The sequence below is a fragment of the Microcebus murinus genome, chromosome 7, assembly GCF_040939455.1.
Source record: "Microcebus murinus isolate Inina chromosome 7, M.murinus_Inina_mat1.0, whole genome shotgun sequence".
Taxonomy (NCBI): Eukaryota; Metazoa; Chordata; class Mammalia; order Primates; family Cheirogaleidae; genus Microcebus; species Microcebus murinus.
The window spans coordinates 4878219-4903424 of NC_134110.1; the positions used below are offsets into that span (position 1 = coordinate 4878219).

Consider the following 25206-nt stretch of genomic DNA (forward strand, 5'->3'; position numbering starts at 1 on the left):
GGCCGGGCGCTGCTCGCCCAGTGCGCTCTGGGGCGCGGGGTGGGAGGAGCCTCTGGGCCTGCGCGTCGTCGGCCGCGTTCCGCCCGGAGCCGTTTTGATTCGAAGTGCGCGCCCCCGCCCGGGGGCCGCCGGGAAGGAGGCGGAAGCACTGGCTGCCCCGAGCGGCCCGGGTGCGGGAGCCCGCTCAGTGGGAGAGCCCAGCGCCCTCCTCGCGGCCCTCGCCCCTCCGGGGAGCGAGCCGTGGAGCCGATCTAGGCGGGAATCCTCCCCTGATGTAGGAACCTCGCACTGCGAGGACGGGCCGCGGTAGTGAACCCTCCCCACACAGGTTATCCCGTTTAACCTCCATGGCAACGCTGGGAGGCGGCGGTTACCGCCCTGCTGGGGAGCGAACGCTTGGAGACGTTGAGCGACTTGCGCCGGTCACGTGACGGGAATAAGTGGAGATCAGCTGGGCGTGGCTGTCTTTCAAATTACGTGGGTTCATGTACCATTACCTGAAACAGGAGGCTAAGGCGGGAGGATCGCTTGAGGCCAGGAGTTGGAGGCTACAGCGGACTAGGATCGCTAGGATACTTCTGTATCCTGCTTTTCTGGTTTCTCAATGAACGTATTTTATATATAAATGCTTACATATCACATTTTTTTCAGTGATTCATGGTTGCATAATATTCTGGTGTGTATATATCTCATAATTCAGCCATTTTGTGATATTTATTTTTTATTTTTTTTTTTTTGAGACAGAGTCTCGCTTTGTTGCTCAGGCTAGAGTGAGTGCCATGGCGTCAGCCTAGCTCACAGCAACCTCAAACTCCTGGGCTTAAGCAGTCCTACTGCCTCAGCCTCCCAAGTAGCTGGGACTACAGGCACGTGCCACCATGCCCGGCTAATTTTTCTATATATATATTAGTTGGCCAATTAATTTCTTTCTATTTTTTATAGTAGAGACGGGGTCTCGCTCAGGCTGGTTTTGAACTCCTGACCTTGAGCAATCCGCCTGCCTCGGCCTCCCAGAGTGCTAGGATTACAAGCGCCTGGCCCCCATTTTGTGATATTTAGATAGTCGCTTTTTTTTTTTTAGAGGTGAGGTCTCACTTTGTCTCTCTCCCAGCCCGAACTCCTGGGCTCAGGCGATCTTCCTGCCTCAGCCTCCCTGTGCTGGGATCACAGGCGTGAGCCACATGCCCAGCTAATTTTTCTATTTTTAGTAAAAAATATTTTTCATCTCCTCTTGCTCAGACTGGTCTCGAACTCATGGACTCAAGCGATCCTCTTGCCTCAGCCTCCCTAAGTGCTGGGATCACAGACGTGAACCACCTCTCTGGGCCAGCAGTAATTTTTATGGGCCAACACAGTAATTTTTATGGTAACTATGATCTGAATATCTTCATACATGAATCTTTGCTTCTTGCATTATTTTCCTATGGCTGATTTCTGGAAGTGAAATTATTAAATACTCTCATTATTAATTTGCCCTCCCCACCAAGCCTCACTGGAAGAGTGTTCTTATTACTGTTAGCAGTGCTGAATTCTACTGTACTTTTAAACCTCTTTGCTCGTTTCATAGGCAAAAATGGCCTTTCCTTGTTTGGCCCTTGATTCTAACTGAAATTATGCATTTTTCATGTATTTACTGGCCAACTGTAACTTCTGTGAATTCTCTTTGTCTTTTCCCTAAAGGTAAAGGATGCTTGCTTGCTTTACCTTGCTTGCTTTACCAGAATCATGTTTTCCCCACTTCCAGACAAATTCCATTGGCTCTACTTTCTTTGCCATTCCTTTTGCTTTCCCTGCTGCAACAATGGGTCTGGTCACGTCATCTATGGCGTACGTGCCATGCTCTGTAAACCTGTATCTTGCTCTTGCCCTATAATCCTATCTTTCTCTTCTCCATTACCTCATCTTCATGCTTACCTAAAAAAGAAAAATTCCATTGATACTTTCAATGTCCTTTATCAGCCACTTGCCAAATGTTCACACAACCAGTACAGGGGACCACTGTTTAAATTTACTTGCACCATTTGTGGATTAATATTCACACCACTAACATAGTGTTCTACAGCACTATTTAAATTTACTTGCACTTTTTTTTTTTTTTTTGAGACAGAGTCTCACTTTGTTGCCCAGGCTAGAATGAGTGCCATGGGCGTCAGCCTAGCTCACAGCAACCTCAATTTCCTAGGCTCAAGCAATCCTGCTGCCTCAGCCTCCCAATTAGCTGGGACTACAGGCATGTGTCACCATGCCCGGCTAATTTTTTGTATATATATTTTTAGTTGGTTAATTAATTTCTATTTTTAGTAGGGGGGGTGGTCTCGCTCAGGCTGGTTTTGAACTCCCGACCTTGAGCAATCCACCCGCCTCCGCCTTCCAGAGTGCTAGGATTACAGGCGTGAGGCACTGTGCCGGCCAACTTGCACTCTTTGATTAACTTGAGAGGAGACTTTTTCAGGAAGCTTCAAAACTTTGTGATCTTCAGGCCGGGCGGGGTGGCTCACGCTTGTAATCCTAGCACTCTGGGAGGCCAAGGGGGGGGGGGCACGGATTGCTCAAGGTCAGGAGTTCAAAACCAGCCTGAGCGAGACCCCGTTTCTACTATAAAAATAGAAATTAATTGGCCAACTAATATATATATATATATATATATATATATATATATATAAATTAGCCGGGCATGGTGGCTCGTGCCTGTAGTCCCAGCTACTTGGGAGGCTGAGGCAGCAGGATTGCTTGAGCCCGGGGGGTTTGAGGTTGCTGTGAGCTAGGCTGACGCCATGGCACTCACTCTAGCCTGGGCAACAAAGCGAGACTCTGTCTCAAAAAAAAAAAAAAAAAAAAAAAAAAAGCCGGGCGTGGTGGCTCACGCCTGTAATCCTACCACTTTGGGAGGCCGAGGCGGGCGGATTGCTCAAGGTCAGGAGTTCGAAACCAGCCTGAGCAAGACCCGTCTCTACCAAAAATAGAAATAAATTAATTGAGCAACTAAAAATATATATACAAAAAAAAAAATTAGCCGGGCATGGTGGCACATGCCTGTAGTCCCAGCTACTCGGGAGGCTGAGGCAGGAGGATCGCCTGAGCCCCGGAGATTGAGGTTGCTGTGAGCTAGGCTGACGCCACGGCACTCACTCTAGCCTGGGCAACAAAGTGAGACTCTGTCTCAAAAAAAAAAAAAAAAAGTTTGTGATCTTCAGACATGTTCCCAGAACCAGCATTAAGTATGACAACGTTAGATAAGACAATTTTGCTATCATGTCCTTTACACTAGTTCTGATGCTAACAAAGTCACAGAACCATTGCAAAGATATCCATTCAGAGCATATAAAATGCTGTATAATGTGTATATTAATATATGACCCTATCATAAGGTCATACTATATTCTACTGGACGGTGTTCTAGAATGGAAGTGTAATGCACTGCCACTTTTATTCACTTGGCCATAGAATCTTTTTCTGATGCAATATATGCTTTCTATGAACCAACAGCCTTGTCAGCAGTGTCTTTGATCTTCTACACTCGCTTGACATACACTGTGAGAGTTCCAGCTAGATACTTGACTTGAGGCATACCTGAGATATTCCTTGAGAAATGTTCTGACACAGGATTATCATTAGTCTGTGGAAAGAATACCTCTGATGATCCAATAACTCAGGTTTTTGTTGTATTTCTTTTGGTAAGTGGGAGCATTGTGGAGTGGGGAACAGATGGGAGTGACAGTCTTGCAAAAACCCAATAAAGACCTCTGCTATGGCTGGGTGTGGTGGCTCACTCCTGTAACCCCAGCACTTTGGAAAGCCAAGATGTCAAATTGGTGGGCGGAGAGAGGAGTAATCAAAGGGGACAGAGGGACAAGCTAAGAGATTGTAGGAGGGCAAAAGAGAGTGTTATGGAAGCTGAGAGAATTTTAAGGGCTGGGCGTGGTGGCTCATGCTTGTAATCCTAGCACTCTGGGAGGATCTCTTGAGGTCAGGAGTTCAAGACCAGCCTCACCAAGAGCGAGAAGCTGTCTCTGCTAAAAATAGAAATTAGCTGGGCAACTAAAAATAGAAAAATTAGCCCGGCATCATGGTACATGCCTGTAGTCCCAGCTACTCAGGAGGCTGAGGCAGAAGGATTGCTTGAGCCCAGGAGTTTGAGGTTGCTGTGAGCTAGGCTGACGTCACGGCATTCTAGCCTGGGCAACAGAGCAAGACTCTGTCTCAAAAAAAAAAAAAAAATAGAATTTCAAGGAAACAGTGGTCATCAGTGAGATCAACTTATAAGGTAAAGAGAGGGAGGCCGGGCACGGTGGCTCACGCCTGTATTCCTAGCACTCTGGGAGGCCGACGCGGGCAGATTGCTCGAGGTCAGAAGTTCAAAACCAGCCTGAGCAAGAGTGAGACCCCGTCTCTACTATAAATAGAAACAAATTAATTGGCCAACTGATATATATAGAAAAAATTAGCCGGGCATGGTGGCGCATGCCTGTAGTCCCAGCTACTCGGGAGGCTGAGGCAGAAGGATCACTTGAGCCCAGGAATTTGAGGTTGCTGTGAGCTAGGCTGACGCCACGGCACTCACTCTAGCCTGGGAAACAAAGTGAGACTGTCTCAAAAAAAAAAGAGAGAGGGAGAGAAAAGCCACTGGTGACCTTTATAGGATAGGAGCATTGTTTGCTGATGTCAAAAATGGCTTTATTTTCTGCCATTAATTTACAATCATAGATTAAAAAAAAAAAGTAAAAATAAATTTTAAAAAAATGGCTCTAACAGGGGACACATTCATTCTGCAAAAATAAACAAAAAGTTTAAAGTGCCTCCTTAAGTTAAAATAACAAACTCATTTGACACAAACTCATTTTCTGAACAGTGTAATGAATCACAAAATTTTAGAATTGGAAAGGTGCTTCTTACTCATCTAATCTATCCCCCTCATTTTGTGGTTGAGGATACTGGTACAGGCACTTTAGTGACTTTTGCTAGAAAGAACCACCCCAGGCCCAGAGCTGCTATAGAGTCCGGGCCACGAAGCGTGTGAAGTCCCTGCGGAAAGTGCTACTGTGCTTTCTCAATGAAGATGGAAGTGCTCGTCCAGAACTGCAAACATAGTACATCCAAGAGTAGAGGCTTTATTTACAATGATACTCAAACAGGATTTAGCAAAGGATACTGCTTCCCCTGTATCTTAGCAGCATGGGCAGTACTTCATAAACCAAAAAAGAGAGCTATCCTGAGAGGAGGAAGTGAACTCTCTCCTCAGATATGTTTTCTAAATCCCGAGTGGTTCTGTGGTCCCAGCTCTTAGCAGGTAGCTCGTCAGTGGACACTGTAAGCAGCTGGGCGTCAGACTCCTGCATCCCATTGAGGAACGTGTCCAGAGAAAATTCCACACTGGCAGGGAAAACTTCAGGCTTTCACCTCACTCATGGCCTCCATGAGGCGAGCACTGTTTGTGACTGCTGTCGTCAGAAAAATGAACCTGTACCCTAAGGAGGCAAAAGCAGCAGCCGCAGTGACTGAGAGCAGATCTTAGGCCCCAACAGTAACCATAATGAGCACTCCTGTTGCCACAGTCCCTTGGATGGGAGCCCCAGTTTGCAGACACAGAGACATGAGTAGCATGCTCTTGGGGACCACAGCTTTCCAGCCTGCTGGAACTGGGCTCCCGGCTACGGCAAGTGGTACCCGCAGGCCAGGAGAAAAGCCTTCCTGTGCAGGGCGCTTTGTCCTTCGTCCCCCAGATCCCAACAGGCCTGTTCTCACTTTCTGTTCTCCCTTACCTTTCTCTCTGCCCAGGAACCGGAGGGCTGAGATCTCAGAGAACGTGCAGCCACCCAAGAACACCACCAAGATGAGGCGCAGGGACTCGCTGGAAGCTCTGTCGTCCTTGGTCATGTCTGTGAGGATCAAACCAGACTCAACTCTTTCCTGACATCCAGCCCCCGCTCTTGTTGCCACCCTGCCCCACTGTCAATGCCACACACCTGTGAATGCAAACTCGCTGCAGTTGAGCAGCCGGACCACCTCGTCCAGGCCCTGCCAGCTCCGCCGCTCCAGCACCTGGCAAAGCATAAGCACTGGTTTCAAGTGTGCAGACAGTGTCAGGCTTAGAAGGAAGGGCACAACCACCAAACTGTCACATTTCTTGCTAGTTATTTAAGTAATAAAAAGTTGGAAAAAAAAAAAAAAAAGTTGGGATAGGCTGGGCAAGGTGCCTCACGCCTGTACTCCTAGCACTCTGGGAGGCCAAAGCAGGTGGATTGCTCAAGGTCATGAGTTTGAAACTAGCCTGAGCAAGATCAAGACCCCCGTCTCTACTAAAAATAGAAATGAATTGGCCAACTAAAAATATATAGAAAAAATTAGCCGGGCATGGTGGCACGTGCCTGTAGTCCCAGCTAAATAGGAGGCTGAGGCAGAAGGACTGCTTGAGCTCAAGAGTTTGAGGTTGCTGTGAGCCAGGCTGACGCCACAGCACTCTAGCCCGAGCAACAGAGTGAGTCTGCGTCTCAAAAAAAAGAAGAAAAAAAAGTTGGGATAGGCCAGGGACCAGGAGAAAGCAGAGAGTGAAATATGAATGGGAGCAAGAGTGCCTCACTCTCACCTGCTCGATGATTCGGCAGCTCAGGGGCACATACGCACCACTGAAGACATAAGCCATGTCTCGGGGCACTTTCAGATCATACTCGCCATCCACACGTGGGATCTAGAGGGAAAAGGGACTATATTAGGCAAGTGACAACTCAGCTCCCTAATCCTTTAAAGCAGTGGTCCCCAACCTTTTTGGCACCAGGGACCGGTTTTGTGGAAGACAATTTTTCCAAGGACAGGGTGGGGGCAAGATCTGATAGGAGGTGGCTCTCAGGTGGTAACACAAGCCATGTAAATACCGATCACACTTCACTTGTTCACCCCCTGTTGTGTGACCCAGTTCCTAACAGGCCACAGACTAATACCATTCTGTGGCCCAGGGGTTGGGGATTTAAAGGGTCGGATAAAGTGGCATATCCCAGAGAACAGTTCTTATTTCAACTAAAGGGAGAACTAGCAATAGCCCTGAAAAAAAATCCACAACCAATGACAGCTCTGTTCAGTACCCGCCCGTTCTCTGGAATACTTTTCTGTGAAGGGTCTGGAGGGAAGGGTTCTTTCTCTGCCCTTCAGTGACTCGGGACATGTCTGTCACTGAAGCAGCACTTAGAGTATTCCCTGGCATCAGCAGATGCTTGCTATATGTTTATTAAATGAATGAATCTTCCTGTCTTATTAAGCTCAAGCTACCAAACAAAAGGATCTTTTTACAAACAAAAGTGGCAAAAAGTTTTTGTAACTCAAAGTAGCCCACAAATAGGACAAATTAGGATGGACGGGAAAAAAAAAACAAAAAACGTTTTAAACCAAAAATAGCCCACAAAGGAGTAAACCCGAGGCCTTCCCTATCCAGCCCCACTGCACATACCAAATTCAGCTTTTTGCTGATGGCACGAAAATTGCTCCTCTTGGCCAAAGAACTGAAGGCATCCGTAATCTTTCCTAGAGAAGAAATCTGTGCTAGGTTTCACCTAAGGTGTATGGATTCATGACACTGCCACAGGTGACACCACTCGGGACATGACAGGAACAATCACATCCAAAGACCCCCTGGAAACCTCCACCTACAACTCCCTGGAACGGATCAAGACACTGCCCACCCTTCTCCCTGCCCACAGTCCTCCCCTCCTACAGGGTACCAGCTCTCTACGTGAAGTGCAATCTACAGGGTGACCTGAGTTTATTGGTCAAGTGTATGGGTTTTGGAGTCAAATCAACCTGACTTACTGAGGGAACTTGGACAAGTCATTTAATTTTTCTAAGCCTCAGTTTCCTCATCTGTAAAATAGAAGGAAATTTACCTCACTGGGTCTTTGTAAGGATTAAATGAGAAACTGTATCTAAAAGGCTCAGTACATGGGCTGGACATGGCTCACGCCTGTAATCCTAGCACTGTGGGAGGCTGGGGCAGGAGGATCACTTGAGCCCAGGAGTTTGAGGTTGCTGTGAGCTACGCTGACGCCACAGCACTCGTGGACAACAGCGAGACTTTGTCTCAAAAAAATAAAAGGCTCAGCACATTGGAAGTGTTCAGTATGTGAAAACTGCTCTTACTAGCAGAAGTAGTAACAGCGATAACAGTAACAGGAATCTCCCCCTTCCCCAGCTTACTCTCTCTTCCTCCCTGGGGCTCTGCCTATTGAGAGAAGTAAGAACAAAAGCCTGCAGGCAGTGGGGGGGAGGGGGGATGATCAGGGGTCACCTGTGCTCCCTGCTCACCTGCAGCCTTGTCGGTCACCAGCTTGCTCACTTTACTCTCCACTGCTGTGAGGGTGTCCCCGGGGGCCTGCTCTGTTAGGAGCCCAGCTCGCCGCAGGTTGGAGAAGGTTAGAAGGTGCTCAGGGCCATAGCTCTGAAGAGAAGGCAGTTCAGCTAGTTACTGAGCATCCACCAGGGCCTAGCACTGTCAGGTGACACAGGAGCGAGGGGGAGAAGGACTGTGCAGTCTCTGCCCCAAAGGAGCTCACACTTTGCTGTGTGACACATTTTCACATCAGAAATAACCTACCCCAAACAAATAATAAAAAGCAGCATGAGACTATTCAGAGAGAGATCTAAGGATGTAAGGGTTGTGGGGAAGGCTCACGGACGAAGTAAGACTTGAGGCCTGGGAAGGAGGCTGGATCGGTGCTTCATAAAGGGCTAAAACAAAGAAGATTCCCAGGGGTAAGAACTCATCAGTGGAGCCAACGGCTGCCAAGTTTCCTCTCTGCATGCGCACCACGGAGGATCTGGGGTAGAAGGAGGGCAGGGGCAGAGTGACACGCTGAAAGGTCTCCCTAGGACCTCTAAGAGGGAGGCTGGAATGGAAAACAGGGTGGTGGTAGGGACAGGAAAGGGATCATTTCTTCTTTTGCCTCTTTCAAAAATGCCCAACAACTGTCCTCACCAAGTTCCCTCAAGAATAATTTCTTGGCGAGTTGCGGAGGCTCATGCCTATAATCCTAGCACTTTGGGAGGCCCAGGCGGGAGGACCGCATGAGGACCAGAAGTTCAAGACCAGCTTAAGCAGCACAGCAAGATCCCATCTCTACAGCAAATTTTACAAATTAGCCAGGCATGGTGGCACGTGCCTGTAGTCCCAGCTACTCGGGAGGCTGAGGCAGGAGGATCACTTGAGCCCAGGAGTTTGAGGTTGCTGTGAGCTGTGATGACACCACTCTAGCCCAGGTGACAGAGTGAGACTGTCTCAAAACAAAAAAACAAACAAAAAAAACCCCCAAAAATAACTTTATCCAGGCTTTACCTGCAGATACTGTGTTTTCAAAGACCGGTAATCCTTGGGGATCAAACCTGAGGGTAAAGAAAATAAGACAGGTGCATGGGTAAGAGGCCAGCTGAGGTACCCCAACATGTATAGCCAGACCAACCAAGCAGCCAATACCTTATGAGGAGGAGGGACCCAGCAACTGATGTTAACCTTGCACAGTATACAGTTGATTTTAAACTGACTCCTAAATTTAAGCTTGCTTATTGAAAGACAAAGCCTGGGTCTGAGAGTTCCAAGGAAGAGCTGTGGCCATGAGGGTGCCGAGGAGGGGACACTGCGGTTACCGCTAACCTCAGTGGGGTGTGGGGATGATGCGGCAGGAGGGAGGAAGAGGCACTTCTCGTGCAATTCATTCTAGCTGAGGGGCAGTCCTACGTGGGGCTGCTTTCCAGCTACTGAGAAACAGGGACAGTGTTACAGTGAGTTCCTCAAGTACATCTTAAATGGTTTTCTCCACCGAGGTAAGAAGAAATGGGCTTCCAACTATAGTAAAGGAGATTAGAATAAGCAAAATACTGCTCTGAGTAGAAAGCAAACTTAAAGAATATTCACCAACCAGAAGACTTCAACAGTAAAAAGAAAATGCCATAAAGGTTGTAGAATCTGGATCATGAAATTAGTTGGCTGTCCCTTTTTCTTGGACTGAATCTTAATCATGCAAGCAAAAAATTGAAGACAAACGGTCAGATGGGATGATGAGAGAAATACCACTTGGCTGTACACCTTTATGATCCTAACATGTGACAGGCCTTTTTCCAGGCTGGCCTGGATGTGGTCTTGCTTACAGCTAAAATAATACATTACCCTGGTACCTGGTGATGACTCACCCATAACAAGAACTGCTTTACTTTACAGGAAAAGAATCCATGAAATTATAGGGAAACATTGTATTTGCTATTTGTCTTTGTCTTTCAAAATTATTTCTGCTATTCCCAAGGCATAGTTTCTCAATCTGGCATTCTCATTTTTGGTCTTTTGGGCTCACCATTCTCAGTGATGGACAGAAGGCACATGAGGCGCAGGCTTTCTATGGGCGACACCTGCACGGGAAGAAGGGATCAATCAAGGAGAACTGCAGTTTCATAACGCATGTTCGCCTCTTCCTTCTGCTTGAGGCCAAGCCCACCTCTAAACACCATCCTCAGCTCCCCAGCCCTGCACCTGCTCACCTGCCGGTCAATGTGTTCCTCGATGTAGCTGGTGCTCTCTCGGATGTTGAAGCCCTCTAGCAGCGCTGTGAGTAATCAGAGGAGAGCCTGTTACTGGGATCAGCTCAGCTGTTCCCATTTATGCTAATGGGTGTCTGTCTCCCCTTCTTTCTCCATCCTTGGGGTGGATTAAGGGACCCCCAGGACTCTGGCAGGAACCAGCATTCCACACAGCCAGTGTCAGCTGGAAAGAGCCAGAGAGTATCTTTTAAGGGTGGGCGAGGGGCTGGGAGCAGGGAAGCAGGAGTATAGCAGGGCTGCTGTAGTTACCATGCTCGGTCTTGATTAGCTCCTGGAAATCCTGCTTGGTTTTCTTCTTCATGATGGATTCGCAGGCCCCAATATCTGCAGATTGGACAAAAAGGGAGCTGACATATTCCTGGTTCTAGAAGGATGTCTCGGCCAGGCGTGGTGGCTCACGCCTGTAATCCTAGCACTCTGGGAGGACAACTAATATATACAGAAAAAATTAGCTGGGCATGGTGGCGCATGCCTGTAGTCCCAGCTACTTGGGAGGCTGAGGCAGTAGGACTGCTTGAGCCCAGGAGTCTGAGGTTGCTGTGAGCTAGGCTGACGCCACGGCACTCACTCTAGACTGGGCAACAAAGTGAGACTCTGTCTCAAAAAAAAAATAAAAATAGAAGGATGTCTCTTTATTGTCCAGAAGAATAAAAACCTCTTAAAGCAAAATCCAGATGCATTCTTCCCACTTTAGACCAAAGACAGCCCATTATTTGCCAGATGAAGAGGGGTCTCCTTAGAGGCAGTGGTCCTCTGCACCATGCCCCTGGAGAGATGTAGTCACTTCCCCTCATGTCCCTAAAGGTGAAACCTACGGAGACTCAGCAGGCGGTGCTCCTGTTTCAGACCCTTGAGCTCCTGGGACACAAAGTTCTTCATCTGCTTGATGTCCATGCCTCTCCGGCGCTGTGAGGGAAGTCCCCATAAGGTCAAACGCCTGGCCTCAGGCATGGGAAACCACCACCTTCCCTCAGTTGCCACCCACCCCTGGGAAAAGACTGGGGCCTTGTCACAGTCTTAGAAGAGGAGCCAAAGGGCAGCACCTTGGGAAACCACAGGAAACAAAACAGGACCAGGGCTCACATCATATTGGGCCTGCAAGTTCCGGGCCTTCTGGCTCAAGAAACCAAAGACGTTGGAGAAATGCTCGTTACGAATCTCATTAAACACCTGCAAGGGGAACGAGACAGCAACAACTTACTCTGGCAGGGCCATAATTGTTCCTTCCTACCTCATTAGTATAATTATAGGACAGGAAGAGCACTTAGCTGTTCTAGCAGAAGTACAAAGAAGGCCAAGCTGGGATCAATAAATCACTGTTTTGAACCTACTGTGTGTTCTGGGGTATTCTCTTAACTGGTGGGGAGACCCTCTCCCGTGGACTCTTGCCTCCCTGCCAGAGCTGGGGCCCCCGGCCTGAGGTGAGCAGTGGCCCTGGGGAATGCACTGCTGGTGCTGGCACCCTCACCTTGTCCTCAGCATTGAGTAGCACCTTCAGGCTCTTGTCAGAGGATGTGACTTCTGGGCCAAAGTCGACACTTCCTTGGAGAGCAGAGGGACAGGTATTAGGATCTCCAGTGAGGCCGTCTCCCACCCTTTCCTGACTACTGGTAAAGGTTCCCCAAACTATTTGGAAGCCAGCAGCTCACTCAAAATCTTGACTCAAAGTCTCCCACAAGCCCTGCCCCCCGTGGAAGGCACCAGAGTCTGATGACTGCTTCTATCTCGCCAAGACACAAGGGACCATGGCACTCACCACACTTGATGCGGAACGTGTCATCTACCAGGCCCTCGTACACCACTTGGGAGCAAAGTGCCGTCACAAAGTCCATGTCTGAAACCAAGATCCCCGACCATGAAGGCTCTCCCTGACCCCGCCTTCTACCCAGTTAGTTCAATGTCAGCTCAAGTACTTCCCATAGGGCCCAAATGCCCATGCTCCTAATTAACGGGGTTTCACAGCCTGAACTGTAGCATCCTAACTTTGCCACACACTTTCCATATTCCTGCATCTGCTCAGGTACAAAAGAGGAGAGGAGTGCTGAGCATAGTTTACCTCTGTCCAAGAGAAAGATATGTCCAATCTCTGGCCTTCGGCCCTTGGTTTCACCATCCTCTTCCTCCTCCAGTTTCCTCCACAATTCATACGACATCTACCAGGGCCCAAAACATTCTCAGTCTTGTGTCCAGGTCCCTGCGTGGACATACCTGCAGCCCCATACCTACAGAAGCCAACCCCTTCCATGTGATAATTCTCCTTGTCCCCAACAAGGGAGCTAATTATTAAAAATATTGCCCCATTCTTCTCCCATCTGTTCCTATCCCTCACACCCCTCCCCACACCAATAAAGAAGGAGTATTGGCCGGGCGCGGTGGCTCACGCCTGTAATCCTAGCTCTCTGGGAGGCTGAGGCGGGCGGATTGCTCAAGGTCAGGAGTTCGAAACCAGCCTGAGCAAGAGCGAGACCCCGTCTCTACTAATAGAAAGAAATTAATTGGCCAACTAATATATACAAAAAAAAATTAGCCGGGCATGGTGGCGAATGCCTGTAGTCCCAGCTACTTGGGAGGCTGAGGCAGGAGGATTGCTTGAGCCAGGAGTTTGAGGTTGCTGTGAGCTAGGCTGACGCCATGGCACTCACTCTAGCCTGGGCAACAAAGTGAGACTCTGTCTCAAAAAAAAAAAAAAGAAGGAGTATTATCTTGCCCCCCAGGATAAAAAGAGATCTAGGAACAATATCCAGCAGGCCCTGGCTCTTGCCTCTCGGTTAGCCACATAAGTTCTCTCTGAGGAACTATTCCAGAACAATAAAAGCAAGGTAAAGAATACACATCCTATCATGATGCCCTTGGATGCTCCTGGGTGGGTAAAGAACCAGGGGAAGGAGGGGTTATGAAGACAACAGAGCTGCAGTACTCTCACCTTGGCACATCTGCCAATTCCATAGCAGTTTGGAAAGGAACCATAGAGAGTGCTGAGAAGGTGTAAGGCCTGGGCCACAGTGTTGATCCAACGCTGATCTCCTTCCTTCGGGGACCGCATGGGCCACAAAGATACAAATCAACCCAATAGGCCCATCTGAAAAGTGGCTAGCCCTAAAAGTCTCGGAGCAGGATGGCAGCATCTGGGGAATACTTGAAAAAGTTCATTTTATTGGCTCCAAAGGAAGTTCCATGGAGATCAGGCTGTAGCACTCAATCACCATCACTCATGATAAATTATTTGAGCTGGACAAAGGTTAAATCAATGTTTCTAGCGCAGTGGACCCCATGTCTGTCCCCATCCCTTGATGCCAAGACCTACAGGCCCTGAATTTACCAGAAAGTAGTCCCTGAAGAATTCTGGTAGTTCCATGCTCAGCAGATCCACATCAAGAGGCAGCAAAGAGAAGGCCCATTCGTCACAGCTCACATCTGTGGGGACAGAGAGCATCAGCTTCTCTGCAGAATGCATTCAGCCCCACATTAAGTGGGAAGGTCCGCCACAGTCATGCAACAAACATTTAAGTGCCACACACCAGGTACTGTGTTAAACACTAGAGACTTAAAAAAGAATAAGATACAGTCCCTGCCCTTAAGGAGCTCAGAGTCTGATAATGAAAGGAGACATGTCCATAGCAGCCTGGAATACAATGGGGTGAATTTTTACTAAAGGAATGACCAAAAGTGCTAGGGAAACATTCATTCAGCAAATATTAATATTTCCTGAAAGCAGCCTACATGTAGGACCATGCTAAGCGGCAGGGACACAGCAGGGAGCAAAGGGACATGCTCCCGAATCCCAGAGTGTACGCCTAGCAGGGGAGAGACGCATCATGCAAATTAGGGTACAAACTGTTTCATTACAGTTGTGCTCCAAAAAAGTAAAACAGCAAGCTCTGAGCACAAATATTACAGGGATGTAACTACAACTAGGGGTACAGAAAAGTCTCCCCTTAACAAGTGACAATCAAGCTTAGAATTGGGGTAAGGTTTGACAAGGCAAAAAGCTGCTGGGTAGAGAACATTCTAGGAAAAGCATGTGCAAAGTCCCGTGGAGTGGCACGCAAGGAGGCTAAAGGGACAGGAAGAGCCAGCTGTACGAGGCAGGGGAGGCCACGGAGAAGATTCCGGGCTTTCTGTTTAGCCACTGTAGGATTTCAGCAGGGAGTATGCGATCAGGTGTGGGGTGCGTGGAGAACGGAGTGAGGAACATCCAGAGGTGGGGAGGCCCAAACACTCCTTTCTTGAAAGGGGAGAACAGAGCCATTGGTCTTTCCAGCTCGAAGCTCTGGCATCCCTTTAACGCCATCCTATTAGTGTTCTAATTTGGGCCCAGCCTCCCCCCCCTTCCCATTCTCCAGAAACTCTCCTCCTGCTAGACTGACTGGAATAAGACCAGGAGAAGGGGAAGCCAGGGGTGGAGAACAACAATGATTTCTCTCTTCCATATGTTCTCTTCCCGTTCCACTCACATTCATCTCCTCTCACCTCCATAGATCCCCTCCTCCTCGAGCACCATCTCACATGCGTAAAACTGAAAGAGAAAAGGAAGTTGAGTAGTAACCACCTTCTCCGTTCTTTCCATTTCTCTGGAGTTCCTCTAAGGTCACTAATGAGGACAATAATGACTGAACCCAGTGAAAAAAGACAAGAGAACTCAGACTCTTAAATTTAGAAAGGAAAGCTGGAATCACCTAGCCCATTTCTTTTTCATCCATTTTATTTATGTATCAAGTAAACTACTCTTTTTTTTGAGACAGAGTCTCACTTTGTTGCCCAGGCTAGAGTGAGTGCCGTGGCATCAGCCTAGCTCACAGCAACCTCAATCTCCTGGGCTCAAACAATCCTGCTGCCTCAGCCTCCCAAGTAGCTGGGACTACAGGCATGCGCCACCATGCCCAGCTAATTTTTTTCTATATATATATTAGTTGGCCAATTAATTTCTTTCTATTTATAGTAGAGACAGGGTCTTGCTCTTGCTCAGGCTGGTCTCGAACTCCTGACCTCAAGCGATCCGCCCGCCTTGGCCTCCCAGAGTACTAGGATTATAGGCATGAGCCACTGCACCAGGCCATAAACTGCTTTTTTTTCCGGCTGGGCACCATGGCTCACGCCTGTAATCCTAGCACTCTGGGAGGCCAAGGCAGGGGGATCATTTGAGCTCAGGAGTTTGAGACCAGCCTGAGCAAGAGAAAGACCCCGTCCCTACTAAAAATAGAAAGAAATTAATTGGCCAACTAAATGAGGCAGGAGGATCACCTGAGCCCAGGAGTTTGAGGCTGCTGTGAGCTAGGCCGACACCAGGGCACTCTAGCCCAGGCAACAGAGTATGACTGTCTCAAAAAGAAAAAAAAAAAAGTAAATTGCTTTTTTATCTCCTTGAGAGACTGGAAAAGCATTACAAAGAAGGATTTCAGCTGTCCTTGATGGGTGAGTCGTGCAAGCAGAGACGGGAGCAGTGGCATGGAAGTGCTCTAGAAATCCTAGGGGAGCAGGTAGGCAAAAAAGAGCAGTGGGGGAGAGAGTGGGTTCTGTTTAGGAACCTGGAGCCTGGGGAGACACCAACATGGCCTTCTGAGTCAACGGCATATACCTGGTGTCTACAGTGGATGGTTCGTCCCAGCAAAAAGAACACAGAGAGGGAGAGCTGAGGACCCCAGGGAACACCAAGACAAGAGGGGCAGAGCGCAAAACCTGGCAGAGGAGACTGAGGAAGAAGATTTAGGCAGGAGCAGAGCACAGCACCACCGAAGGCAGGGAAGCTGAGAGTTTCAGGGAAGAATGGACAAAAATGCCAAGTGCCAGAGAAGTAAAGTAGGATGAATATCAAACAGACACCACCGGCTTTGACAACAGGGACCTTTAGGAGACCAGAAGAAAGGATGAAAGTGAGGAAGCAGATCAGTGACAGCAGATCATTCTTCACAGAAGAATGGCCATCAAAGAATAGGGACCCCTGACAGGGAGAAGAGATGAGGCTGGGGAAATTGTTTAGAAGGGACACATATGGGTGAAGACAGAAGAGAGTATCTACCTGGTAAAGCAAGACAGTGGAGAAGGCAGGCAGTGCTGGGGTTGGCTGGAACAGCTGCCTCTTCATTCCTCACTCATTTCTGCCAGTTAACCTGAAATCTACAGGCCTGCTTTTAACTTTTAATGCTAACTAATGGAATTCTAGAGCCCCAATGTGAAAACTGACAATCTTCATAATTAACTGACAATCTTCATAATTAAAAGGAATCTCAGGAAGAGACAGAGATGCTTCCTCTTCCCCACAACCTCTGAGGGAAAGATCTTCCCATGATATAAAATTAGATCAAAGAATTTGATTAGATAGGGTATAAAGTGGAGAACACTCATAAAAATATCAATTTTGTTTTTCTGTGTAATATGGAGGCTTGTGGGATTATTTTAAACTGTCATGTACTTTCTCTATTTCCTATTAATACAAATCTGTCCTTAGAAGTAAATTTGAAAAAAAAGGTTTTATAAGAGTCCAAAAACTAGAAATTACTTCATAGCTCCTTTAATAACCTTCAAGAGTGACCTATAATTCTGATTGGTTGTCTTACTCAAAAATTTCTTGCCCTCTTCATAACACTTCATATAGTTGTATTCCTGAACAGGATAAATATTTGTAAAATTAAGATATCAATCTTCAAATGACTGACGATCACTGGCTCTATTCTTATTCCTTTTACATGATGAGAAAACAACATAAGCCTATGATCCCAGTTGATTTCTTATTTTAGCAGAGACTGAAAGTCATCGCACTTAAATAAGTAGTATTATCAACTCCATTTTCTAGATGAGAAAACTGAGCCACAGAGCAGTGGCTTAAGTCCCTTATCCAAGATCACAGAGGTAATGCGGGCTAAAGCAAGGATGTCACACCCAGACAGCCTGGCTTCAGAGCTTCAGTCTTGGCTACTACTTCTATTTTGTCTGGAATTGTCTTAGAAAATTTTAAAAGGAGTAAATTCCTGCCCTTTCAACTTTAGTTTCTACCTGCTGTGTGGCGTGTACTGCTGCCTGCTGTAGCTTTCTAGGCTAACAGCTGGCAATGTGAAGGCCTGGGACGGCATTTCTTCCCATGACTGAGACAGATGATGCACCTACGTATGACGCACCTGGCTGACGGGAGCTCCATGGAATCAAGAAACGGAGACACTATGATGAGTCTCCAGATACCGCCATTACTGAGGTGGAGATGGAAGAGACCTCATCTGGCTATGCTAAGTCACTGTGTGAGCGTGAGCTTCAGTTCTCTCAGCTGTTCAAGGTTGAAGGAGAGGGAAATGGTCTCTAAGGTTCCTTTCCTGTGTAAGAAAAGGCTTTTCCAACGACGTATGGTAGAAAGGTTCTAGTAACCCGGGGCAGCCCAGCCACATCCCCTGATGAGCACGGATAGTGGCAGGGAGTGGGGTAAATGATTTATCATATTTATTATTAAAAGGGTAGAAGGAGAAAGTCACTGAAAAGCCATGGCATCGTGTACCATTTCTATACTGGAATTTGTGTCAGCAGGGATACATAGCAGGTTCTACTTCAAAGGCGTGAAGGCTTTCATTTAAAGAAATCTATGCAGAGGCCTCTCACGATTCTACAACACTTTGTTTGGGCAGTGTGATGACCGACGCTCTGCTAAACAACCAGGAATACAGTAATGAAGAGACAGTGATGGGTATTTGCTTCAGTCACATATAATTCACCTTGAGAGAGTGCTGTGGTTTGAACGTGTCTCCCAAAAGTTCACATGTTGGAAACTTAATCTCCAGTGCAACAGTGTTGGAAGGTGAGGCCTCATAAGAGGAGACTGAGCCCTGAGCTAGGAGCCCTCTTGAATGGATTACTGTTGTTATCACGGGAGTGGGTTGCTATAAAGTGAGTCTGGCGCCTGGTGCCTCCCTGTCTTGCATGCTTGCTTCCACATTCCACCCTTCACCCATGGGACGATCCTTGCCAGATACTGGTGCCATGCTCTTGGACCTCTCAGTCTCCCCAGAACCATGAGCTAAGTAAATTTCTGTTCATTATAAATTACCCAGTCTCAGGCATTCTGTTATAGCAACAGAAAATGGACTGAGACAGGGAGATGGCACTGTTGGCCACTTACCCCTGCCCAGTCCTCAGTCCTGTTCTACCTAATCCCACTCCTGCCAGGATCCAAACTCACCTTCTGAGGGCTGAAGATCACTTTGTATTTGCGAGTGCGGCCAGCCAATTTGTCAGCATTAACAAGATCTACAGAGAAAAGGAATGCAGCCCGGCAAGCCACGAGCTTGCTGTTAGACTTGCACCTGTTAGACTAGAAGCAAGGAAGCAGATATCCTCTACTAGTGCTATGGCCAACTCAAACAATTCTTTTCTCATTAAAGGGTCCTATGAGCCTGAGTGGCTCATGCCTGTAATCCTAGCACTCTGGGAGGCCGAGGCAGGAGGATCGCTTAAGCTCAGGAGTTCGAGACTAGCCTGAGCAAGGGCGAAACCCTGTCTCTACTAAAAATAGAAAAAATTAGCTAGGCATGGTGGCACACACCTGTAGTCCCAACTACTCGGGAGGCCGAGGCAGGAGGATCATTGGAGCCCAGAAGTTTGAGGTTGCTGTGAGCTGACGCCACGGCACTCTAGCCTGGGCAACAGAGTGAGACTCTATCTCCAGAAAAATAAATAAATAAAGGTTCCTATGGCCAAGGCCCTTACATTTTGCCCGCCCTTTCCCAGGTCTTAGTTACACACAGTACCATGGCACACTCACTGGCAATGTAGCGCATGTTCTTGATGCGGGGTCTGACCAAGAAGCACAATCTATGGGAGGGAAAGGAAAAAAAAGTGAAGAAAAACCATAAAATTTGATAGCAGCTTAGAAGAAAGCAAAACAATACCAACTCTTTCCCCATTTGCCCTCCTTGACAGAGCCTGCAGGTCACATCCTAGCCAAAGCTATGCCAGTTTTCTTCTCCTACCACATAGCAAACACAGAAGACACCTCGAAACACAACAGGTATACTGTGATGAGCTGGGTGCACTTACTGGCCCTATAGAGCAGCAGTCCCCAACCTTTTTGGCACCAGGGACCAGTTTTATGGAAGAAAATTTTTCCACAGGGGCTGGGAGGGATGGTGAGCAATGGGGAGCAGCTGTAAATACAGATGAAGCTTCACTCCCTCACCTGCCGCTCATCTGCTGTGCGGCCCGGTTCCTGACGCGCCACAGACCAGCACTGCTCTGAGGCCCAGGGTTTGGGGACTGCAGCCTTAGAGGACACAGGAGTTCCTGTTCTCAAATAATTTATAATCCAGTGGGCAAAAGAAGATGCATATATAGTGTATCATCAAGTGCTAAACACAATACAAGAATACCCCATAAATATATGCAATTATTATTTGTCAATTAAAAATAAAACTATAGCCAGGCACAGTGGTGTGTACCTGTAGTCCCCACTACCGGAGAGACTGAAGTGGGAGGATCATTTGAGCCCAGGAGTCACACCTGTGAAGAGCCACTGCACTCCAGCCTAGTAACATAGCGAGACCCTGTCTCTAAAACTAAAATAAATTTTTTGAAAAATATAAAAATTTGAAAAAGCCAGTCTAAGAAAGTAATAGAAAATAATTTTCAAACTAGAGTCCACAGATAAAAATATATCCTCCATGGATGTATTTTCCATGTATCTGGGAGAATTTTTCTTCTAAGGAAGGGTATACATTAATTATGTTTATGTATAAACATAACTTATATGTTTGAGAAACTTTTTTTGAACTATTTTTTAAAAAGACTACAGGCAATATATGACTGCATGCAGAGTGAATAGGATAAATGCAAAACGCCATGCAAATCCAGAGGAGAAAATCACCCCGGACTGGAAGGGCAAGAGAGCTTCCTGGGTGGAGGTGGGGTGGGCTCTGCAGGACAGGCATTCCTCACGGGAGCAGCAAGGACAGGAGAGAGTTTCCAACAGTGAATGGAGTGGTCAAAAGAGTAAAGGCGCAGGCACGGAGGTAGGAAGGGTTCGTGCAGAAGCACCTATGACTACAGGCTGGAAGGGGTGCATGAGAGAAGAGGCTGGAAAGGCAGTGTGTGAGGCCACGCCACAGACAGCCTTGGAGTCTGTGATGAGCAATTTGGACAATCTTCAGTAAGTAATGGAAGCCTTGAAGGTTGTTGAGAAGAGCACAATGAAAATAATTTTGAAAGATTAATCAATTTGGTCATAGATGGTAATATGGATTAGAGGAGGAAGAAGACAAGAAACTACAGAAAGGGAGAACCATTAGGAGCCAAAGCAATAACTCAGGCCTGACATATTAAAGCTCAAGGAGGTGAACCATATATCTCCAATGATATATGGTTGGAGCTGATATATGGTTGGACAGCTGACAGGCAAATGTGCCCCTAAGAACCTCCTCCAGCTTAGAGACGAGACAGACTCCCAGATACTCACTGTTCGCTGGAGCTGAGGGCTGGCTTGTTTTCCACCTTGTACAGCTTGTCTACTTCGTGTTGCTACAGGGAGAATACAACAAGACAATGGACATAAGAGAGCATGAAAGGCACAAAGCATGCTACAAAGACAGGGACTTCTTAAGTGTTTCCTACTTATGCTAATTCCAGGAATCAAATTGCTCCCCTGACAACCATCCCACTAAATCTTCCTCAAATTGTCAATAAAAAAAAACAAAACTAGGCCCGGCGTGGTGGCTCACGCCTGTAATCCTAGCACTTTGGGAGGCCGAGGCGGGCGGATTGCTCAAGGTCAGGAGTTCGAAACCAGCCTGAGCGAGACCCCGTCTCTACCAAAAATAGAAACAAATTAATTGACCAACTAAAAATATATATACAAAAAATTAGCTGGGCATGGTGGCGCATGCCTGTAGTCCCAGCTACTTGGGAGGCTGAGGCAGTAGGATCGCTGAGCCCCGGAGATTGAGGTTGCTGTGAGCCAGGCTGACGCCACGGCACTCACTCTAGCCTGGGCAACAGAGTGAGACTCTGTCTCAAAAAAAAAAAAAAAAACAAAACAAAAAAAAAAACCAAAACTAAAACAATACAAACAACAGCATCAATCTCCCTCTGTCCACCCAATTCAACTACCCATATTTGCCCTGTAAGGGTAGTCACTTTCTAGTAATTTGTATTGTTCATCAAAAGAAAGCTGCCCCGGCCAGGTGCGGTGGCTCACACCTATAATCTTAGCACTTTGGGAGGCCGAGGTGGGTGGATTGCTCGAGGTCAGGATTTCGAAACCAGCTCTGAGCAAGAGCGAGACTGCATCTCTACTATAAATAGAAAGAAATTAATTGGCCAACTAATATAGAGAGAAAAAATTAGCCAGGCATGGTGGCGCCTGCCTGTAGTACCAGCTACTTGGGAGGCTGAGGCAGGAGGATTGCTCGAGCCCAGGAGTTTGACGTTGCTGTGAGCTAGGCTGACGCCATGGCACTCACTCTAGCCGGGGCAACAAAGTGAGACTCTGTCTCAAAAAAAAAAAAAAAAAGAAAGCTGCTCAAAGAGGAAAGAAGGGCCTGAGTCCCCTGGGGCAGGGGTGGTACCTTCAGAATGGAGACGTTGGCAATTCGATCCAAAGGGCTCATGAGATCTGCCTCAATGAACAAATCCTTTTTTCCTGGAAGCTGAAAGAGACACAGTTTTTGGGTCACTCATAGGTCACACAAGCTCCCACAGCTGAGTTTTCCAGCCACCCATCTAATATAAACACAGTCTGCGAGTTGGAAGAGTGCTAGGCATCATCTAGCCTAGCACCTAATTTACTGTCCATATACACAGTTGACATTTCTCTGTGTATATATCTATTTTGCCTTCTCATTTCCTGTACCAATAGAAAGATAGCCCACTTTCTTTCTCAGGTTAATTCCTGGTCACTCAACCCTCCTGATTGCCTGTGACCTTGGTCTACAGCTTTACTCTTCTCTACGACTTCTTCCCCTCTGCCTCCCAATAATCCCTGGTTTCTGCTTTGTTTCAATCTTTGTTCTACTGAACAAAGCCAAACACAACAGAATCCCACCTTGCATCCTGCAACCCCCTCAACTAATTGCTAAATATCTTTTCCAATTGCATTTTTCTCCTAATTACCAAAATAGCACATGCTCAATGCAGAAAACTTAGAAAACTGAGAATAGTTCTTGCCCCACCACCCTTGCTTGCACTCACCCACCCCACAATCCCTGTCATCTGAGTCTTGCACTATCCCTCCTGATAGAGTTCTCATATCTGTTCAAAGGAAGGAACGGTCACAGTTAGTAACAGGGAGAAGAAAGTCACAGAAGTTTCCATCTGATGGTAGGATTATAAGTGATTTTTTTTTCGTTATACTTTCCTTGATCTTATATTTTCTATAATGTACAAATGTTATTCTATAATCATTATTAAAAAGTATGTGTAAGGGAGTATCTATGGGACTCAGCAACCAGTTCAGTTAGTATGAGGGGGAAGGAGAGTCAAAGATGATTCTGATGTTTCAAGTCTGAATTGCAGTGCCCATCAACAAGAATCAGGGCAGAAGTTAGTTTGGAGAGGATATTATTTATTGAACGGAAATCCACTTTGGCCATGTTGAGTCACCTTGTCGGTTTCTCCTCCTTAGCTACACTCCATTTATAAGTTTCTGTCTTGGTCTCATCTACTCTCTTTCATGATGATCTCACCTGAAGTAGTGGCTTTAACTAGCACCTTTCTTCAATTCCTCAGTCATTTGTTGCATGTCTTTTATGTGCAAATCACATAAAAGATTGTGTTAGCTGTGTTAGCACTACAGGGCATATAAAAAAGAAATAAAATATGGTCTGAGATCCTCTGAGATTCTCTTAAGTCTTCATCCTTACAATGGAGCTGCAGCTCTATGTTTCTATCTGCTGGCTGTTACAAGCTGCATTTCCTTTTTGTTTTTCAGAGATGGGGCCTCTGTGTTGCCTAGTCTGGATTCAAAGTCATTCTTGTCTCATGTGGACTACAGGCACATGTTACAGCGCCTGGCTCTGCATTTCCTACTAGCATCTTAACTTCCCCCATCTAAACCCAAATCAACTTCCCCCACCAGACCTATTCCTCTTTTTTTCATTTCCATTCAACGTTCATACAACATATACTTATTAAGTATATACTATGTGCTTGACTCTAACCTAGGTACTCACTGGGTAAACAGTGTTAAACAAGACAGACATGTTCTCTCTCCTTGAGAACCTTTCAATCTAATGGGCAATATGGACATTAACCAATAACTAAATAATTAAACAAGTAATCCATTAAAATTACTGTAGCAGCATTCTTTTCCTAATAACTCAGGTGAAAAACCTCACACTCAGCTTTGCTTCTCTCTCAACCTTTATAACCAATCAATAAGTCTTTGAGTCTTCTTTTGCCAGAGTTAACAATCATCATTTCTCTTTATCCCACTGCCACCACCATAGAGTGGGCCCTTCAGTCTGACCTATGGTCTCCTAACTGGCCTTCTTGTTGCCCATTTACCCCATCCCACACATCGCTATGAGAATCACCAGCAAGTATTGCTTCATGCCACAAATGGGGAAAAAAAGAACCTTCAGTGGCTGCTTAATGTCTACTATGTAACTTCTGATGGCTCTCTTCCCTGTACATGCCCTGCCCTTCCCTGTTCCCTCAACTTTGCTCCTACCAGTCTATCTGCCTGGAGCATGCTCTCCCATTTCCAAAGAAAACATGATTATTATTCATACTCCAGCTCTTTGAAACGCCTCTATCACCCTAGCTAGAAATGATCGTTTATTCTGAACTATTCAGGCACCTTAACTATCACTTATATACCACCCGATACCGTGTGTGTGGTATTCTGTGTTTCATGAGGCTCCTACTGCAGTGGTAAGATCCCTAATAGCAAAGATCTCTTAACCATCTTTCCATCCCCAGTGATGCCTGGCACTAGTGGTGTCTCCCTTGCCGGTATGAAAAAAAAGAAAAAGTTATTTCCATTAACTTTCTGGCCAGGTCTCAAGCAGCTCTTACTATCCTTTGGATTTCCTCTCCGAGCGTTCCATTTTGGACCTGCTGCGGAAGCTCCAAGGACAACACCACAAGGGCCAAGAACAAGATAGAAGGGTCTCAGCAGGGAAGAAAGATGCGTCCAGTGCGTGATAAACTCGATGCGGTAAAAACGCCAGGCACGGCGAGTGTTAGGGGGTCCCACCTGGAACAAACCTAACAGCGAGCACTGACCTGCTCCAGCAGATAGATGAGCTGGTCGCGAGCCAGCCTCTTGAGCATGGAGAAGTCAGGCAGCTCAGGGGCGTCCGGCCGATGGGGAAAAGCCATAGCAGCGGTCACCTGGGCCGTGGGGTGGAGGACGGGGACGCCCTCCGCTCTGAGAAGGCCGGCAGCAGCGCAGGGTAAGCGCGAGGTGGCTACCCTTCAGGCCTGAGCACCGATTCCCAGAGCCCCCCGAGGGGCCCCTGCTCCTCAGCCGCACGCCAGGAATGAACGGCCACGTCCAGGACAGACAGCCCCGGCCTCGAGGCACCCTAGTCTCAGACCTGCAGCCACCGTATCCCGGCCAGTCGCTCTCTGTCCCACTCTGCCAGTCAGCCGGATTCCAGTTTACACCTGCAGACGCCGCGGCGTGCAGGCAGAGCCCCGCCTCCTGCCAGAACCGGAAGCGACTTC

General features: G+C 47.2%; 1 protein-coding gene and 1 long non-coding RNA gene across 2 annotated transcripts; one reads left to right on the forward strand and one right to left on the reverse strand.

Moving 5' to 3' along the window:
- The first annotated feature begins 99 nt into the window (after positions 1-99).
- Positions 100-6170, forward strand: LOC109731123 (uncharacterized). Its single transcript, XR_002224533.2, has 2 exons — positions 100-477; positions 5776-6170. It is a non-coding gene; the product is annotated as an uncharacterized LOC109731123 (long non-coding RNA).
- On the reverse strand, positions 5089-25206 carry VPS33B (VPS33B late endosome and lysosome associated). Its single transcript, XM_012763298.2, has 23 exons — positions 24763-25206; positions 22104-22184; positions 20996-21057; positions 19310-19359; positions 18728-18795; positions 15040-15085; positions 13889-13983; positions 13493-13597; positions 12626-12722; positions 12326-12403; positions 12038-12111; positions 11653-11739; positions 11385-11475; positions 10819-10893; positions 10510-10574; positions 10326-10380; positions 9317-9363; positions 8290-8422; positions 7439-7512; positions 6584-6685; positions 5964-6039; positions 5760-5876; positions 5089-5465 (listed from the first exon to the last, which is right to left on the reverse strand). Exons 1-23 carry the CDS (start codon positions 24856-24858, stop codon positions 5386-5388), a joined length of 1854 nt encoding a protein of 617 aa, XP_012618752.1. The 5' UTR covers positions 24859-25206; the 3' UTR covers positions 5089-5385.

Bases quoted from the DNA above. Each gene is read 5' to 3' on its own strand.
- VPS33B (XM_012763298.2), bottom strand. From the start codon at position 24,858: ATGGCTTTTCCCCATCGGCCGGACGCCCCTGAGCTGCCTGACTTCTCC. The intron at 12,112-12,325 runs GTGAGTGCCATG...CTGCTCTCCAAG, and splicing joins CACGTTCCGCATCAAGTGTG to GAAGTGTCGACTTTGGCCCA. The intron at 5,877-5,963 runs GTGTGTGGCATT...TGATCCTCACAG, and splicing joins CAGCGAGTTTGCATTCACAG to ACATGACCAAGGACGACAGA.